The 19,901-nt window shown below is 49.7% G+C and overlaps 1 protein-coding gene across 4 annotated transcripts in view; it reads left to right on the top strand.

The window, feature by feature from the left end:
- BLACAT1 (BLACAT1 overlapping LEMD1 locus) overlaps positions 1-19,901 on the top strand; it is a 67,290-nt gene that overhangs the window by 37,995 nt on the left and 9,394 nt on the right. For all 4 annotated transcript variants that reach the window (XM_059717476.1, XM_059717477.1, XM_059717478.1 and 1 more), the window contains one exon: positions 18,456-18,677. In XM_059717476.1, the coding sequence (XP_059573459.1) occupies positions 18,456-18,597 (142 nt within the window). In that variant the 3' untranslated portion in view covers positions 18,598-18,677. The remainder of the gene's footprint in view (positions 1-18,455; positions 18,678-19,901) is intronic.

Genomic DNA, 19,901 nt, shown 5'->3' with positions numbered 1-19,901 from the left:
TCCTCACCTTGTCTGTGGAGCGCAGCTTAGCACCAGCATGAAGCCAGAAGCGGCTAGACTGGTGGCTCTGAGTATAGCCCGGGTGAGTTGTTTCAAGGGTGGTTTTCAGTGCCGACAGGAGAAGGTAATGGGCACAGCAGGTTCCTTTAATACCCTCCCCACTCCAGGTAGGTGACCGAGAAGACAGTGCAATGCACTGTGCCGCTATCTCGAGAGGAGAGCGGTGGGCTGAGGAGGAAAGGACAGGGTGAAGCAAAAGGCATTGGCAAACCACCTGGTCCACTCCAGGGCTTGCTCCCTTCATGCCTTGGATAGGGCTTGCCTGAAGGTGGCTTCCTGAAGGACACTTCATGCTGGTGCACAAAAGCACCTGGCTTTAATTCTGCTCCCGCTTGGCTCAGTGGAAAACGGGGCTGTGCTTTAGAGTGAATTCCCAATGTCCATCAATGGGGCATCATGATAGCATGCAGGTTCATGTAGGTGCCGGCAGACAGTGCAGGTTCCCATGAAAGTGCATGAGCACAGGGTATCAGCATGCCCACTGGCACACGGTCACGTAGATGGGCACACAGTATCCCTAGCCAGTGCATGGCAATCTAGGACAATGCAGGTGTCATACTGGTCCTGTATAGATAATATACCATGCTGACAGCATATCTACCCAATGTCCATCTAGTCCCACGCAGGTGGCGTTTGCATGTAATTCTAGCAACCCATGTTAAATACCATACAGGCGTGAAGCAAGTGTATCCCCTAGGACTATAGGAGGCAGGCAGGCATTTTCCTTTGGACTCATTTTTGATGGCTAAAAGAGAAAGGATCTTGGCACATAACATTACAGAGCAATCTGTGTGCTTCACTAGCTCGGTTTATAGGTCAAAGTCATGTGCACCGTTATTATAAACTGCAGGGTGCGAGATTTTGCAGCTTCTAAACTTGCTTACTGTATAGTTTTAGAGAAATTAAATTTCCCAAGGATTCTTACTAGGGCAACAAGAAGGGGAATTTCTTGGTCTCAAAAGCAGCGCTGACCTCATCAGATCCTGGTAATTAGTGCTCAGTGTTGCTGAATGAATGCGAGTGAGAGCCGTGTTTGTACAGGAAAATACAGGCAGCCGTGCCGCTCTGGTGTAACCTGGGGGGCTCTGGTGGCTTCAGGAGAGTTTCTCCAGCCGGCACCAAACGTAGGGTGCAGAGGCTATCGCTAAGGAGTGGGGGCTGCATCCAGGACCAGAGAGCATGGCTGAGAGTTTCTATTTTATTCCTCTCCTGTGAAAACACTTCACCTTGTCCTGAGATGTCTCTGATCAAGTGCAGAGAGGTTTCTTTGCAGAGGCATCTGAGTCAACCATCAACTTGTGAGACAGAGCGAGGTGGGAGTGGTGCGCGGACTCGGTGCCAAAGCCTTTTTCTTCCTTTGTTCTGCAGCCCACAAAGAAAGTTCTGTTCTGCGCACCTTTCAGAGAGGTGTGGTATTCGTTATTCATTTATTTTTGCCGAAAAGGCAGACTCATTACAGGGCTTCTGGGGAAGAATATTCTGCCAGCCTTGGAGATGAAAGGCAGGACTCCTGTTGTGGGGTGGGGAGGTTTCTTTCAAGCTCTGCCACTGACTCACTGCGGGACTGTGCCCATGTCCCTTAACAGCTGCAAAGCCAAATTTCCAAAGGAACTCAGGGACAGAGATCCTGGGTTTTAGCACCCACAATTTAAGTACCATAAGTTCCTTGTTTGCTAAAGAGATCTGATCTTTCTTACCCCTGGACTGTCCTCAGATGAAAGTGGCTGCAAAGCATAATTACACCAGACTGGCCTGATTTTCAGCTGCTGACTTTTCCTTGAACTGAGAGGACCTACTCAGGATCTGACCTGGCGCTTATCAAATGCTTTGCAAGCCTCGGAAGGTGCATCGAATGTGGCCGGCCGGGAGCGAGGGCTTAGCAGGGCGCGTAGAACATTTTGATATGAGATTATGAGCAGAAAAGAGACGGTGTAGACCAAGGTGCTTCATGCTCCACAGAGCCGCTCCCTGGGAGGCCAGTCCTGGCAATGCTGCTATTGATTTCAGTGCAAATGGGGTTGCATCTCTCTGCTGGAAGTCCCTGCTGGCCTCAGCTCTCCAGCCTACGGTGGGACATGCAGCAGAGAAGGCAGAGGGGCTGCAGGGCTCCCCTGCTGCTTTGCATCCTCACATGCCAGCGCTGAGCTGGGTCCTCATCTCGTGTGCAGGGGAGCAAACCAGGAGGAACTCCACGGAAGTGAATGGGACCCTGGTTGCGTGAGCAAGGGGAGACGCAGGCTTGATAGCCAGAGGCTGAATGGGGGATTCCCAGGCTCGGATGTCCTCATTAGGGAGGCGTCCCATATTTAGAGCCTTCTGGGTGTATAGGAAGGAGGGCGCTGCTGACTTTGCTTATAAAAACACAGCATTGCTCCCGTTAGCTTGCAGGAGTGTGGAGAGGGGAGGAAGACTGCCACCTCCCTGATCCTCTCCTTTATGAGTTTGAAACTCCACTGGCCACAAACGAGCTACTCCTGAGTTACCCCGATGTGAGAGGAGACTCAGCCCTGGCACTGTTGTCCGTAAAGCCAGCAAAGCTCCAGCTGCAAAACCTTTCCTGCTGGAGTCAGTGGTAGCTACCTTCAGACTGGAACGGCTTTTTGGCAAGCGAGACAGGGGGCATCTGAACCCCAAGGCCTCTGGGCCTGGGGCTTGCACGTAGGACGTCTGCTTGGATTTGGGGAGTATCCAAAGCCCAAAACTGATGGGTCTGGGAGGGGAGGATACTGGCCCAGTGGCAAGCTCTGCTTAGCTTTGCTCAGTTGAATTTTGGAACTTGACTATTGGGCTGTGCCCAAGTGAATCTGGAACTGGTTTGGGCGTGGAAATTAAATACAACTGCCCCCCTGCCAAAACAAAACAAAAAACAAAACAAAACAACCCCCCCCACCGAAAACACGAACAAACCCAAAAACAAAACCCAAACCAAACCCTTCAGACTGGAACATAGAAAGTACTGGGTAAAAAGGGGTGGGGAGGTCTCAAGGTGTCCTCTGTATAGTGAGGTATCCAGGTTGTAGCCATATTCATGTAGAGGCAAAAGGAATCAGGGCTTGTGGTAGAGGTGATATCTTTTATTAGACCAACTAGATGTTTGCAAAAATAACTTCTGAGTCTTGGGGGCAGGTTCCTTTCTCAGTCCCACCACACTCGCTCTGGAGGAATCGCTGCCTTTGGTGCCTCCTGATGTACACAGCATAACAGGGACCCAAGCACAGCCTTTCAGGTCATGGGCTGGCTCTAGTTTGTATCCTTTAGAAACACCGATATTCAGATGCAATAAGGACTGGGTTTTTGCAGGCCCCTCAAGGAAGGCTTGTTCTTCCTGTAGGAACAGGAATGGGCTAGCAGTACTTTGGGTTCCCCTCTGGCTTTAGCTGAGGAGCAGCAAGTGCTCCTGGTAAAGGCTTTGGGTTTGCCTCCCTTGTGCAGCACGCTCAGTTTTACATAAGCATGGATGCTCAGGCCACCAAAGTCATCTCAGAGAGAGCCCACACAAGACAGGGGGAACAGCAGTGGGGAAGGCTCCTGGCAGCCCAGCGGCTGCATTTTTGAAGTGGGAAGATGACTGTGTGGCATAGCTGGAACTAAATTAAAATTTCCTTGGGAACCCTTGAAGTCTGGGAAGTCAGAGACAAAGTCCAGGTGGCCCTGGCCTGGAGTCACTGGGAGAGTTTTTTCTTTGTTTTCCCCTTTCCCTCTTTCTTTGTGTTTCCCTAAAGACTGCTGGCTTATCCTCCGTAAGCCCTCTGCTGTGGTCTATGGCTTTTTATTCCTATGTGATTGCTTTTCCTAACTCATGTAGGGCTAAAAGCCATGGGCTACACAGAGGATGACTCCACCTTCTCAGGCACCTCTACAATCTGCACGGATTCCTGATCCCTTTTTAATCACCCATATTTATTTGGTAACAAATAGCAAGTGAAAGGGGGCATTGAAGCCTTGCATGGCCTTGAAGGTTTAGCAGGACAAACGGGGCGGGAGGGTGGTTAGCAAAGAGAGGGACAAAGGAGGGTGTGTGGGGGGTGTCGGCCTTTCAGAGCCCTTCCTCCCCATTCAGAGCTGAAAGGCTGCTTTGGTGCGTCCGGTGCTGCACGGCTACTGTAAGAAGGGGGGGGGGGGGTGCTTTGAGTTTCTTTTTTAGCGCTGAGCTGTTCTCACACAGTTCAAAGCTCCCCCACCTGCAGCCCTTCAGAACAAAAGTGTCAGGCGGAGACCAAGGCCACTTCCTAGGGAGACAGAGTGCTGATTAACTAGATACTCAAAAATAGCCACCAGGTAATTACAGAAGCCCTTTCTTTTCTATTGTCTCCTTTCTTTAGCAGGGTCCCACAGGTGTCTGAGAAAGGACTGGGCCCATCCAACCCCTTTTTACTTCGGTTCCAACTTGAACCGAAATCCACCACCCCCCTTCCCTCCCACCCACCCCATCCTTTCTGCACTTCCAGAGCTGGGAGGGGGTGCAGCAAGCTAGATCTGACCTCGGATGATGGATACTGGCATAGCTGTGTTACCCTCCGTGGAGCCAAGCCAGTTTGTCCCAGCATCATCTGTGCAGCTGCTGCTAATGCTGAGTCTTAAAGAGATTAGTAGCAGAGGGGCTTGAGGAAGATGATGATAATCACGCAGCAAAGCTGCTCTGACCCTCACTTTGCTAGTCCACAAACCCTGTCATCCTCCTGCACAAAACCTGGCAGGCCTTGCCCAGCTTCTTGGCTCAGGCCGAGCAGTGAAATTATGCAGTGGCGAGGTCTCATACCGGTCAGCCTCCATTATAACCACCAGCACATCTGATCCAGCAGGAAGAAAACAAACCCAGTACTATCAAGCCAGCAGATTTCTAAGTCATGGTTTATATTCCCCCCCCCCCTGAAATCACAAGTTGGCTTAAAAAAATCAATTGATTTTTTCTATAAAAGCAATTGTTCTCCTATTCTTTTTTGCCTTCTGGATTTGGACTTTAGGGGGCACATTTTTAAGTTACTGCAAAATTGAAAGCTGAGAGAGAGGGGCTCTCGTGGAACCCAGACTTACTGGACTAGAGGAAGGAATCGCCCTGTGAAACCCCCTTCAACTGGGTAATGGAGGAGACCGGATTATTAGATTATTGGGATGTCCCTTGTGGCCTCAGAAATCTATGATGTAGCTGTGGAAAAGATTTACAAAGAGCGAACAAAAAGAGAGAATTATTTGTACTGTAGAGGTCATTGTGTGTCTGTGTGTGCTGATGTATGTGCCTATACACACACGTGTCTGTACACACTCTCACACAAATAATATCTGCATGCTCTGTGTGTGTGTGTGTACATATACACACACACACATATGTATGTGTGTATGTATATACATATGTGTATGTATATATATACATACACATATGCGTGTGTATGTATATATATATATAAAATGTGTGTGTATATGTATACACACACACACACACACATATATACACCCACACACACACACACACACACACACGCACACACACATATGTATACACACACACACACACGCACACACATTTTAAATAAAGATGCAGGCACGCATCATACCTGTCTGTATCTATTTATGTCGGTCTGTTGCTACTGAAATACATGTGACGTATATGTGTATTTGCAGGCAGATAGACACTGAGGGCTGTGACAAACAGCTATCCGCCTTGGGCTGTGTCAGAGCAAACCCTTTCGGAGCTGAGTGCGCTCAGCTCCCACACAGACCACCCTGACCGTGAGCCCTCCTGGCCTAATGCCATCTGTGAAGTTCATGCCCTACACCTGTTCCTCTGATTGTGTTGCTGGCTAGCAGTGAAGGGGCAGGGCTTGGACGGTCAATGCCAGATAGCTGGGATAATTAACAAGCAATAATGGGAAGGCAAAAAAGAAAAAAACAGAACCCATTTAACTGGGTTTTTGGCGGGGGGGTTTGCAAGCCAAAATGTTTTGTTGTGCTGGGAAAGTAATGAGCAAAATCCCCCTTTGCTGCTAATGGTACATTAACTGATCTTGAATTGCGGCGACTCTGCGGAGGAATGCGCAGCCCTGGGACGGCCGTGCTGCTCCTGAATGAATTCCTAATGATCGGTGCAGCTGCAGCGGGGCCCCACACGCTTTCCCAGGGCGGAGGAATGGAAACGGGGAGCCTCGCTGAAAGGGACCGGCGCTCGTCCAGGACTCCGGCTCCCCCTGCACTCTACCTGCGAATCCTGATTAGCTTCAGTCATCTCCAGTAATTGTAGTGCTTCATTCCTCAGCTAATCCAACAGCCCGGCTGGGTTAATTTGTATCTTTGTTTCATGAATATGGAGCACGCAACATGCCACCTTCGTAATCAGGATGCAGAGAAGCTGGCACTTGTTTATAGGCACAAATTTTAAGTGGCAATTGCTTCTCATTGTCAACAGGCTTCAAGAGATTGCAGAGGAACTCAAATATCCAAATTGAAACGGCAGCAGCTCCCATTAATATTTCGGTGGCTGTCGGGCAAAGCCGCTGAGAACAAGATTATTGGCAGCCTGTCTGCCGAACACAGGCTAGATACTCGTCCCCTGGGATTTGCTTTGACTACCCTTTATGCTATTGATTTTTCTTTTAGCAAAGCAGGCGCTTAAAAAAAAGAGCAAGAGAGTGAAAGAAGCGCATAGCGACCTGCATTTCTTCAGCGCGGCATTCGACAGGAGCCCAGATGGCGTGAGAGCTGGTATGCACACTTGTCACGGCCTCTCTCCATCAAAAACAAATGGATCGAGGGCCAAGTGCTGCCTACAAAGTCTCTTGCTTGGGTATTTTTCCAGACTGGATATTTCCTTGAGTAAGCTGAGACAGGGCCCAAACCCCAAGTCTGAGGAGGTGTTAGGTGGAGAGTATTGGTCTTCCACACTATTCAGCCCGGAAAGGCTGTGCTGATCATCTAATCTGCCCTCCTGAATATCATGGGCCAGAGGATTGCACTCGGCATCTCAAGAACCGAGCGCTAGTTAAGTCCATCTTTCAGCTTTAGAGTATCGTTGTCCATCTCTGCCATTGGGCCGATGCAGATTTCCAGCCATCCAAAATATCAGAGGTGTTTGGATTGGCATTTTAGATTCATTCCCATCCCTGCTGGAAATAGGGTTGGCCTTGGGAAAATCTCAGAGTAGAGGGTCGTGGACCACAACCACAGGCAAATATCTGGGTCCTGGTCTTCCAGGGCTTCAATTAAAATCAATAGCATTGATGTCCGTGGCTCTGAACGCAGTCATGGGAGATGGCGGGTTTCTGCCTCCCCCATCCTGGACCCTGCATGGGACCCTGTAATGCAGCTTCCTAAAATATGAGGCATCGAAGCTTCCTAGCCAATCCTACTGGCACAATTATCAAATAATCACCAAGCTGCATGCAACAGGTGATGGCATTGACAAACACGAGGCAATACTTTCCAAGCAGGCTAGTGGATTTAGCCACATACCTGCCAAAGCCTTTAACAGAAGATGCATCTCAGTCCCTTGAACTGAATTGTAAATCTCATGTTCAATAAAAGGGGAATGCTGAAAAGTTCAAGGCACGTTTTTGTTTCCACTTCCAGCTTGCGGCTGTTATAATCACTCTGCCTCCCACCCTGCAAAGACAGCGAGACAGTCAGATTATCCCAGTAATGTCCATTCCTTGCAGTGCTCCCGGGAGCTGAAGAGGAGAGCTCATCAAGCGACTATGTAATTACCAGTGAGGGCTGGAATTTAGGGAGCGAGGCATCTGTCACCCATTGACTTTCAATGGGAATCAGGTGCATAATGCCCTAAATCCCAGCCAATACTCATTGCGAGCTGGATGCCGGGTGGGTGCATGTGGCCCCGCAGGGTGGTAAGGCAACCCCTGTGTTTCGGCACAGACAGCCCACGTTGTAGGTAGCTGCCCGCGACCAGTTTGTACAGGGCAGCTCTGACTTTGTTACTCCCTCTGCCTCTGGGCAGCAGCAAGCAGAAACTTGGCTTCACACTTCTTCCCCCAGATGCCAGCCAGGACAGCCGGGTGGGGAGTCTGTCGCAGGGCATTTCCACTGCAGAGCACAGCGAGAGCCTGCTTGAACAGTCACACCCGTGCCACTGGCCTTACACCGGCAGAAAAAAAGGAGTCTAATATAGCTGATGCCTGACCTGGGGTATGGGGATGCCTGTCTGTGTCTGCTCCTGGGGCAGTATAATTGCCCTCTGCCTCTTACTTGGGGTGCAGGCAAAACCCTCTCCTGGGGACCAAACAAGCTGGGAGCTCTGCAGTCCTCGCTGGGTTGGCTAGCCACATGATAGACAGTCCCCAAAGCAGGGGCAATTTCCCTGGAGAACATGATAAATGACTCGGGGGAGGGAGCAGCAATTATTTATATTTTAATTACAGCTGGATGATAATGAAGCGAAAAGCTGTTTTTTATTAAAGCCACGGCATTTGGGTAATGAAGGAAGATACTGCTTCTCCTTCCCCTCAATCACTGCAAGCTCATTTAACTCGCACACAGTTGAGGACGCTGGGGGGGAGAGAGATGAAGAAGAAACTGAGTCTTGCTTCGTTCAGTCTTGGTGGGCTGCAGGGAATGTTCCCACCTGTGCTAGTTAGCAAGGGCTTCCCATTATTATCGAGGGCCTCATCTATAACTCTCTGAAAGTCAGCAGGGGGGCTTTCCTTTTCCTTCAGCAAGCATGAGATCAGGATTCAGGCACACTTACCCCAGTGCAACTGCAGTAGCTTCCCTGGCATGGATTTGGTACAAAATGAGCTGTTTTTTCAGCCAGGGATTGCACTGGTACCTGTTACTTTTGGGGGTCAGCAGACACGGCCTGACGAATCTTAGATGGGTTTTTAGCTCCAGGCAGGTGGGTTTATTGCTTCCAGTTTGCTGCTTCCACGTGAATGGGCAGAAGTCTAGGGAGAGCCTAGTTTTAACTTCCCTCCGGCCTCATTCTCATTTGTTGGCATAAGTACCACGAGGGCCAAGTTACCTAGTTGTCCAGGTCTCAGTTGTGATGGTCCAGGCAGATACTGATGCCACCTGTCTGCAAGCCTGGGTTCATAGTATTGCTATTATTATTATGCATTTATTTAGTACAGTAATTTTTCAGCCAGGGTATTGCAGCACCCTTAGGGTCTTGAGATCCTTTCAAGGGGGTCATGGGGTGCCATGCAAGGTTAGCTCTGTGAGGTGCGCAAATATGATTCATAAAACATTTCAAATAGGAATCCAGAGTGTTAAAAACATGCTGCCCCATTGCAGTCTTTCTGAGTTTGTTAACAGAAGAGTTGCTGATATTTTTCTGTAGTTGACAAGAGCTGGCATTTTTTGAGAGGGGCTTCGAGTCTCCTGAGGGGTGCCCTGAGTCTAAAACGGTTGAGAACCGCTGATCACAGTGGTCCCTAAGGCCACAGCTAGGACCAGGGTCTTCTTATGGTAGACCCTGTACATAACCAGTGTAAGGCAATCCCTGACCCAAAGAGCTTACCATCTGAATAGGCAAGATAGACTGGGTGGGAGAAGGGAAGCGTTTTATCTCCTTTGGGGCATGGGGTTGCAGAGAAATTCGGGGCTGGATGTTCTCCGCGCTCAGCCCTCGGCATTTCTGTCTCACCGCAACATCCAGCCACTTGTTTGACTAGTGGAGTGGGCGCTGAGCTCTTGTGAAAGCGTGGTACCATTTGCCTTGCTAAGTGACTTCACGCCTCTTGAGTTTTGCTCGGACCATTCGTAAACGGGACAGAAAGGGGCAACAAAACGATTTGCTCGGCTCTGATTTCTATGGCAAGATGTGAATCTATTGGTTATACCACGGTATGCCTTTCTTCCCCTTCTGCTTGAAAACGGGTTATTAAGTAACAGGCTACCCCAGCGGTGCTGAGTCAGCCTGAAACTAATGAACACACTGGCTGGCCATTTGAAATTTATTGCACCTATTAATTACAACCATTAGCTGCAGCCAGTGAAATTTTTATAATGAGGACCCTTGTGACTTTGTCTTCCTAGCAGCAAATTAACTGTGTGGGGGGAAGAATCAATGGGATCAGCATACTTTACAGAAGCAATGTTTTAATTAGCGATTCTCTGCAAACATACAGGGCCAAGAAATAGCTCTCTTGTTCATTATCTCCTCTTAAAGGGAAAGGGCTTCTTTGTGATTTAGTTCTAGTCCAGGCTCTTAGGTTTGATTTTTTTTTTTTTTTAATTTGAGGGATTTTTAATATACAGGTGTTAATTATGGAGGCTGCTCTTAATTGCATTTCACCTGTGGTTGGTTCTCACTAGAGAGCCATCCAGGGCACGTGAAAAAACTAATCATTTCAGATACGGAGTTGGCTCCTATGGTAAAATTAGTCAGCAATACAGCAATGGGTATACTGAGTGTTGAGAAGTGGTGTGTGTGCGTGTGCACGTGCACCTATGTGCATGCACTAGTGCACATGTGCCACTGCCCTCTCTTGGTTAAGATAATTATAGCTCAACTGTGTGCTATGGCCCTATAGTGCTAATAGCTGACAATGATAGATGCCCCTTTAATGAGTGGCAGGGTTTTGCACTGGCAGCTATATGTCCATCCCTGTGATTTTCATTAAGGCCATGGTGTGCATTATACTATAGGAACATCTGAAATCCCAGGTGACTGGATGTGTTACCAGAGTAGACTTCAGCCCAGACCAATTTGAATCCAGGTCTGTGTTTTCTAGCATCCACAGGTCCGCGCATCTATATGTACAAAAAGCAAGAAAACTTTTAACTGGCCTCTATGCCTGGGCGTTGTGTGCAGGGCGCACAGTTACTTAGGGAGCCAACTTTTTGGGTGCCCATCTTGAGACACTGCAAGGGCTCTGTCTAGGTTGTCTGAAGCCGGGTTCTCAAAATCACAGGTCCTTCTTTGAAAAGCTTTGCTCTAAAAAACAGAGAGAATCTACATAAAGACAGGGAAAAGACTTAACATTTGAGATGAGGTTTTTTTTGCATTTCCTTACACGCTACTTGATTCTCTCCAGGTCCTTTTCTCATGTCCCCGGTGTTTTGGCCCCTTCCAGCAGCAAGCCAGTTCTCCAGAATGTTGGCCTCATCTCACAAATGTTTCACAAAAAAGAAAGAAACAATTTCCATTGCAAATGAACCCATTTCCCAGGAAGAATTGACATGCTGGGAGCCAAGATGTAGCTCTGAAATTCAGAGTGCAAAATGCAAAACTTGACACTTTTCCAATGAGAGAATGAAAAGCTTAAGTTGATTACATTTCTCAGAAAAGCAAAATTGGAGTGGCATAAAAAAATTGGCAACAATGAAGCCTTCTCCGCCAATCTTTTTCCAGGTCTGCTAAAAGGCTGGTGACACACGACGACAAACCTTTTCTGTCAGTGCCATTCTGCCTTGAGCCGCGTGGAAAACGGGCTCACCTGATTCTTCCTCATGTGAAGCTCAAAACCAACTCTGTTTGACATTTGCCATTTCAAAAGTAACTGTACATGATGACACAATGATCATGAAGACTCCCGTGGGCTGTGCTGCATTTAGTCCCGTGACTTCTAGTGAAGAATAGGCAGTAGGGGCCCAATCCTCCATTGCTACCACCTTCATCTGAGGGCACATCACCCCTATTTTTGCTCAGGAGCAGAGGACAATATAAGGTGGAGGATCACACACTGAAGATAAAAATCCTTAGGTCGGTTCTTATCTCAGAGCTTGTCTACACAGGAAGGTTTTACCAGTTATACCTTTAATTATACAGCAATAGCACTTGATATAAATGCACGTATTCTGCAATAAGGGTGGCCTTTCTCAGTTGAGTTTGAACCCATTCCAAAGCAACTCCAGCTTTGGTACATCAGCCATACTGAAAAAGGTCTTTTTATACAGGAATAAGGACAACAGGGGAATTCCTGATATACCTGCACTGGTTTCAGCACCACCTTAGCTTGTACCGGTATAACTCTCTGTGTGAACAAGCCCCTAGCCCCACCAGTGCAACGCTGGTGGGCCCCGTTTGCTAGTATCCTGCCTCTGGTGTTATCACTTACGTGGGTGTAAAGCAGGTGTAACAAGTCATCAGAATCAGCCCTCCAGCCAGGATCTCAGACCAATTTAGCCTTTTTTCTTAAGCCGTACAGTGCCTCTGGGGTGCGCTTGCAAGGGACTGAGAATTTCTCTACAGGGCAGGTTTTGGTGCCAGCATAGCTACCCTGGCTACTGCTTTGGTACAAATCCCTACACAGTGTAAAAGGGGGCTTGCACTGGTGCATCCTGTCTGCTGTGGTATACCTCTCCTGGTGCAGAAACCCCCAGTGCTGGGGATAATCCCTTAGAGCAATGATTCTGGCAGGACCACACAGTGAGTCAGTGGCAGAGCTGGAAATAAAGCCTGGGAGCTGCGATTCTCAATTGCCTTTTGCCACAAAGCTGCAAGGGACTGAAAAGGAGACTGTGGAAGGTCTGAGCTGGAATAAAGATTTCCCATTTCATCAGCTGGACTTGGCTGGTAAGAATAGCCGTGGCTGAAAAGCGAAACCCAGTGAAATCGGTAATTGCTGGGCTAAGGAATAGGTTCTGTCCAGCTGGTTCAGAAAGACATTTATTAGGGCTCAGAGAAAGTGACATTATTAAAGTGAGCATGCTGATTTCAGACAGCTCCCAATTCATCACGGTGACAGTGACAAACACGGCCCCGGGTTATACGATTGACTAAAGAGAATTCTCTGGCTTTACATTTTTAATGCTCTCTGCATTTTCTCTGCTGCACGGGGTTTTATCCAAAGGATCTTCTCCCTTGAATAGAAAGGGCAGCGTGGGTCTGTGAAGCATGTCCAGCTCTTGCAAATCAAGCAAGGCTTCTGTCATCGCTACCCAAAGCAGTTCATTTATTTTTTAATTATTCCTTGTTCCTTCAAGATCCTTTTTCTCTCTTTTCAAGAAGAACAGGAGCGTCAGGCTCAGCTGTGCTGCCTCTATTCTTCCAGGCTCGTTCATCATTGTCTGCTTTCTGAATTGGAGGCAGAGGGTCAGTTTAAAAAGCCTCCATGCTACAAGCTTCCCTAAATACATCAATAGCTCCATAATGGAAGTTGGGGTCCTATCAGTCAGACCTCCCAGGCTCTGATGCTGCTTCTGTGCCTCTAGCTAAGTGAGTCTGCCCTGGGGGTACCCAGGAGTGCAGGATGAAGGTACTCCAGTGGTGCTGGGGTGCATGTGTTAAGTGGTGGGGTGGCGGTTAGCCCCGAACCTGAGTGATCCTGCTTTTAGATGGGAAGCAGGGAAATGGTACCATCCATTTCAGTCTCCAACAGACATGCAGCCCCCTGATAACGACAGCCTGCACATCCCGTAGCCCCTCTCCAGGGAGGGTTCAACGTGCTTTGCAAATGTTTGCAGAGCCCCTTGTGAGGTCTGGCGAGGAATTATTGTTCTCTGTTTAATAAGAAAACTCTCCCGAGAGGAGAAGAGTCTTGCCTTAAATGGCTTGCAAGGTGCACTGAGAACAGAAACAGGATGAGGTCCTGAAGCCAGGAAGGTTTTCCCCTCATGGATTAGTTGGACCGTGGGCAAAGCCCAGTCACACAGTCTCTGGGATTTAGTGCTGCCTTTTTGGTCGTTACCAGGTTCCTCCAATGCTTTTGAGGGCCAGAATCGCAGCTGCCAACCTCAGTGGAGCTCAGCCAGGTTACGGCATCTGAGGACTTGGCCCGTTGTCTTCCTGGCTTCCTGCACCCTGGTGCAAAGTTCATCCGTGTCGATGGATCAAGCTTCTGCTGCTCTTGGCAGTGGCCCGTGGAGCTGAGCTGCAGAGCACTGTTGGCAAATACCAGCAGATTGCTAGGCAGGGAGAAGTCCGTTCCTCAGGAACGTCTGTGGCTGTGTTCGAGACCATATGCTAAATGTTTGCTATCTCCAGGGACAACCTGATTAAAATGGGTCTTTATCTTCATCGAGGTGGCCCTTTGCCTGGAGCAGAGAACGCCAGTGCTTTAGTCAGGTTTGCCATGGCCTTTTCTGAGCCTCTGGCCCATCGTGCATAGCGGTACTTTGCAAATGGAAACGCCGGTGGAACAACAGGCACTGATTTTGCCCAGGCGGCTTGTTTCAGGCAAGATCCACTTTGTGAGTACAGAGACCCAGCTTTTTAAAGATGTTTCGGCTGCACACCCCTGCTGATTTTCTTCCAGACTGCAGTCCTAGCCACGTTTTCAGGCTTGTGCGCAGGACGCTGTAGGGAGCTAGAGAAGCCCCAGATTTGGTTCTCGGCTCTGCCTCGAGCCCTGGCGTGACTGAGGAAACCCCTCAGTCCTTCTGCTTTTCTTTTCACCTTTTGTCTGTGTCAACCAGCAACCGTCTTGCTATGCAGCGGCACTCGGTACAGCCGGGCCCCTGGCAGTGTTGGTAATAATAAGTAGCTTGTGTGCTAAGTGCAGCTGACCAGGTTTTACAAAATGTAAGGCCTGAATTTATCCCTGGTGTGACCAGAGTTTCTTAAAGATTGACACCAGGGGTTCATTTGGCTCTCTAGTCAGGAAAGAAAGGTCCATAACTCTCATACAAAAATAGAACAAAATCAGGTTTTTCACTGATCCATAACCATTTGCAAACGCTGAACCTATTCTGATTCCCAAGGAGCCAGATGTATACCTCCTAGCAGCACCTGAGTGGGGGCAGCCCAAATGTAAGCGTCCTATGTTTGTACAGTGCCTAGCGCAAGATGCTCCTGCAGCAATACAAGCAAACAAGCACAACAACAGGAACAGCAGTACCGTGCATGGAAAAAAGCTGGAACAGATGATGATTGAAGGGCAGACAGAGCCATCGGGCTTTGTGGTCCAAACTGGAAAACAGCAGCCATAGTGGGGAGCTGAGCCAATTGTTACAGGTCTTTCCAATGGGCCTGTGGTCCTGGCTCACTCTGGGTCAGGGTCTGATGCCGCTGCCCCTATGGATGGAGCAACATTGTGCTCGACGTGCGGCCCCATTGGTGGTAGGGTTGGTTGCTTTTCGGGCAGGCCATTTCCCATCTGGATAACAGTGTTGGTATCTGGTCCAACTGACTTGTATTTTCATATCGGGCTGGATCCAGAGACCATCAAAGTCAATGAAAAGACTCCTATTCACTTCAGCAGCCTTTGGATCAGACCCCAAATCTAATTGACTTCAGCGGCGTTCATGAAGCCAGAGGTCAGAACCGGGCTCTGAAGCACACGAGCTCATAGTCTTCTCTGCTGGGCTGGCTCCATCTCCTTGATTGTCAGTGAATTTTCCCCCGCTTCCCCAGGTGGTGAATACTGCTCATTGCCATTGCTCTAGCTCAGCTGCAGTGCAGGAAAACTGCGCAATAATTAGGCAGCAGGTTCATTTCACAGAGACTTCAGATTTCTACCTAGGCAGGCAGTGTCCCTTGAAATTCCCCTAGAGATGGTGGTGCTAGGGAAGGTTGCCTTTGACACATGCCCACAATTTGCTGCCAAAAAAGGTGTACCTCTGAGACAGTCCCATTTCCAGGACCTGCTTCTGCCAGGTATTATGGGCTGGATTTCATTTTCCCCGATTCTCTGGGGAAAAGATCCTTAGCTGATGAAAATCGGTGGAACAGTATTGACTTTTAAATGTCCTCAAAAGACACCCAGCTCTCTTTCTCCTGTATGAATGCTGTGTTGTTGAAATGCTTTTAAATAGTTTAAAAAATGTAACCTTCCCCAGGATAGCCAGCCTGGGGAAGGACTTTGAGCTGGTGCCGAGCTCACAGAACCTAGAAGCAGAGATTCAAACCCCCTAAAATGTGAGCCAGGACCAGGGCTGACGCTAAGGTCCATCTCCAGCGCTGAGTGGAGATATTTCAGTGCAGAGGCTGAGCAGAAATTTTCTACCTTTGCAGAAGTATTGTTTGATGCAAACGCTGAACCTATTCTGATTCCCAAGGAGCCAGATGTATACCTCCTAGCAGCACCTGAGAGGGTGCAGGTGACCCCGCAGGGTCCAACGGGCATCCCTCCGTTCACTTCCATGGCAGCTGGGTCAGGACCTGGAGGCAGAATTTGTTCCATTGTCTGTAATGGGAGAAGAGCCGAGTTCCCTGGGTATGATTCCCTTCTCCCTTCCACCAGTGTAACTCAGCAGCATCTGATGTTGGTGGAGTGCCGTCAGCCTAAAGGGATGTACGTTGTTGTCTGCATCAGGCCCATTGTCCCGCTGCAAATGCAGGGCTCGGGACACTATCCCCAGCTCTCTCTTCCCTGAGTAGCAGACCCATCCTGCAAAGCGCTCCTCTCTGCCCCCGCAAGCCAGCACGGGGCTTGCACAGAGAGGGGGAGCCAGCCAGGGAGCTGGCTGCACGTCTAGCACTCGGGCAGCATCCTGCCTGGCGTCACTTTGGTCTCCATCAGCTGTTACCTCAGAAAACCTTTTCGCAGGCATATGATAAAAAGCAGCATCAGAAAGAGGGATGCGCAGACCTGCCGCGACTGAGCACAGAAGATTCATTAAGGCATGTGTTGTCGTGGTTCGTGAGCTCCAGAGGTAGCCGCGTTTAATTTGGGAGCCTGCTAGACAGGTGCACAGAAGGCTGTTAAATGATAGGGGAGGGAGGGGGCGAAGGCAGGAGTGTATTAAATGGGCCACATCCCTCTGTTGCCATCTGCTTTATATTAGCGAGCCGGGCCCTCTCTGAAAAGACAAGGTCAGCCCAGAGCGGAGAGGATAAAGCCAGCCCCAGTAGGTAATTGCAACCCAGTTCCCAGGTTACCGGATGGGAGGGATGCAGTTTTCATCGCCCCGTACGACTGACTGTGCCGGGAGGCGAAGGGGTTTCATGAATACCCGTTGGCGGCGTTTGAAGTCCGGAGGTCACGCGTTCGTTCTGGCCTCGAGGGGCTTCACAGTGCCCCCAAGCGCCAGCTGAGCCATTGAAAAGCAACCACTCTGAATGGGATTTGAGTTGCCGTGTCTCTGTTTCATCCCGCAGAGGTAATTGCCAGTGTGGGCTGTTTTGCAGCCATGGGGCCCGGCCACGGCTGTCAGATAAGCCAATGGGCTTTGTTGGAAGAAATATATTTACCCTTTCCCCTGCCGAATCTCCTATGGGCCATATCCTGCTCTCAGTCCATGTCCTGACTCTGTATTCAGCATGGCCCTAACCCAGTGAAGTGCTTAGGCACGCGAGAAAAGAGCAGTTAGTAGGTGCATGCTAATGTGCCTTGGGGGATAGGGACGTAAGGGCAGGAATTCGTCCCGTTGGTTCAGCATCTTTCAATGGAGTGAAAAGTGACTTCCCTGCTTTTCTTCCGAAGTCTCCCCTGGATATTAGAGACAGGTCCAGGGCTGAACTTCAACAGTGGCACAGGGTGTCTGGACCAGGCCTGTGTTGATTAGCAGCTCTCTAGCATCAGGGAGGATGAGTCGCTGCTAATCATGGTTGGTACTTGACTCTCTGGTGCTGGCACTGATATTGCATTTTCCACTGCTCAGTCCAACAGCTTGGATGAATAGCTTTATCCCCATTTTACAGATGGGCAAGCTGAGGCACAGAGGGTCTAAGTGACTCATGCAGGTTCACAAAGCAATTTAGTGGCAGAATTGGGAAGACACCTCAAAGGCCAGGTTCTTGCCCCTGTGTTTTATATGCTGGATCACCCTCCTTCCTCATGGGGCAGGGTGCGAGGTGTCTGCTGAAGCTTCCTTTAGGACGTTTAGCCATTCAAACCATGTGTTCCAGATTCCCGCTTTATAACATTTATTATCGCAGCCACCCTTTCAGTCAGCCATTTGCAAAATGTACAAGTGCTAAGAACCAAAATACAAGGCCATTGAAGGTAGGCTGGGCGTTAGTTGACACTTTGGGTTTTTGTTGCTGCTGTTGTTGCTGTAACTTTAAAAACAGGCTTTAATTTGCATAATTACATTTTGCAGCTGCTGGAGCTGCAAGTCCATAATGCGGGGTGTGCTTTGGGGCATTATTTTATGCATTGCAAACGGACCCAGAGACACTGAGCTGTGCTATCAGCTGCTTCTCCTTGTGCGCAACTGCTGTTGTTGTGTATATATTGGTAAGCTTGGTTAGATCATCCTAAATGAGCCTAAGCTTGGGGTCACTACAATGCACATTAGCCCAGCAGACTGTGCAAGCTGTCTACGTTTCTGTCCCTGCTGGAACAGCAATTCATAGGCTTCTTTGCAAGGGGTTGTGTTTGGCTCAATCCCCTCGTCCTTGTTACTGGAAAGGGAGCTTTGGAGCAGGTGGTCGGGGGCCTCTGACGGTGGGGAGGGCTGGAGGACGCCGCTGGGGGCGTCGTATGAATCAGGTGGCTGGGATGCGTTCTGCACACGGAAGTAGTGATCGCCCGTTTCTTCCACTTGCACTCGGAGCGATTGCTAGGGATTGCTCTGATTTCACAAGCCTTCCCTTTGTCTTTCCTTGCCCCGTCCCTGTCTAGGCCTCCTGTGGATGTCTCTGGGTGTAGCCTGCCTTTGGTGATGCCCCAGTTCACCTTCGCTTGCTTTTGCGGACTTCACGGCTTCTGCAAGATGAAGAGGAAAAAAGAAGAGCCCAGCGCAGAGCAGGAGACGTCCGTGTGAGCGGAAGGGAAGCCTCGCCCTGCGTGTACCATGCTCGTCCCTGTGTCACACCACGGGAGCCCAGCTCCAGCTTTCACTTGGTAGGATGCTTGTGGTCTTTGATTAGGTCCCTACCCTGGAGGAAAAGTGGCTTCTGCTTGCTCTTGTCTGATCTCTGTAGGCACGAGCTCCCACCCAGATGGGTCCCCAACACATCCGTGCCCCTCTCTCCCCTGCTACATTGGTGACAGAGCTGCAAGTGGGAAGAAAACCATGCACCAGAGGACCATCCTGTTGATCTCCTAAGGGCCAGGCTGTCAGCACTCAAAGCTAGCAGCAGTCATGATCTACCCTAGGACAGCCCGTCATTGTCCCCTCAAGTGTGTGGGCCACATAAGAGGCTCCTGAATTGACACCTGCTTCTAGTTAATGGGGGTGCAGATCTGGAGTTTTGTTTCGAAGGTGTTTGGGTGCCTAAGACCTGGTGAAGTCAATAGAAAGTAGGTGCCTAAATGCCTGTAATTGGTTGGCCCTCAGTCCTGTAGGCTATGTGGTAGCAGCTCATGCTTTTAGCATTAAGGGCCTGGGTTTAAAGTGCCCTCCTAAAGTCCTGCATGCTCCACAGACTCCTGGACCTGAAAATAGTCCACAGCACTTGTTGGTCTCTAGCCAGGCTGCAGGCAGAGTGAATTAGTCCAGGTACGGTGCAGCATGAATGCGGCTCCAGGCAACGTCGTGCTGTGTCCTCTCAGCAGATGCTACCGGACAGTCCCTGGGGCCAGCCCAGGATTGATTTCTCCAATGCAGAGTCAATGCTTCACTCCCAGGGAGTCCTTGGCGGTATTGGGACACAGCCCTGAAAAGCAGGACAGTCCTGGAAAGCTCAGGCGGGCTGGTCGCTTGCCCATACATGACACCTTTTGCAGCTGAGCAGATGTGGTTTCCTCCTCTTCCCCCTGTGAAACACTCCCACTGGCACAAGCAAGGGGAAGGCCGCTCCCTGGGAGAAGCTGAGGTCTGGTTCCTGCAGTAAAGGGAAAGATGACCCGAGTCCAGCCGCAATCCTCTAACCACAGCACACGGCTCTCCTGAGACGCTGCAGCCACAGCTGGGGTGGGCAAGGGGAGAGGGAGTCTGGCTCCATACTCCCCCAGGGGCTAGCTTGTCCTGCGCAGCCCCCGTGCCGGGCCTGATGGATAAGCTCAGGAAGATGTCCCAGCAGGAGGAGGTGAGCCTGGGGTGTGAGCGATGGGCTTTCTCGGGACTGTCAGGTGCAGGCTGGGGAGATGCAGGGAGAGCTGCTTAATCTGCTCTAACACGCTTAT

This window comes from Alligator mississippiensis, chromosome 14 (assembly GCF_030867095.1).
Source record: "Alligator mississippiensis isolate rAllMis1 chromosome 14, rAllMis1, whole genome shotgun sequence".
In the NCBI taxonomy this organism is placed as follows: domain Eukaryota; kingdom Metazoa; phylum Chordata; order Crocodylia; family Alligatoridae; genus Alligator; species Alligator mississippiensis.
Note: the sequence above shows the minus strand (reverse complement) of the source record. Positions and strands in the feature narration are given on the sequence as shown.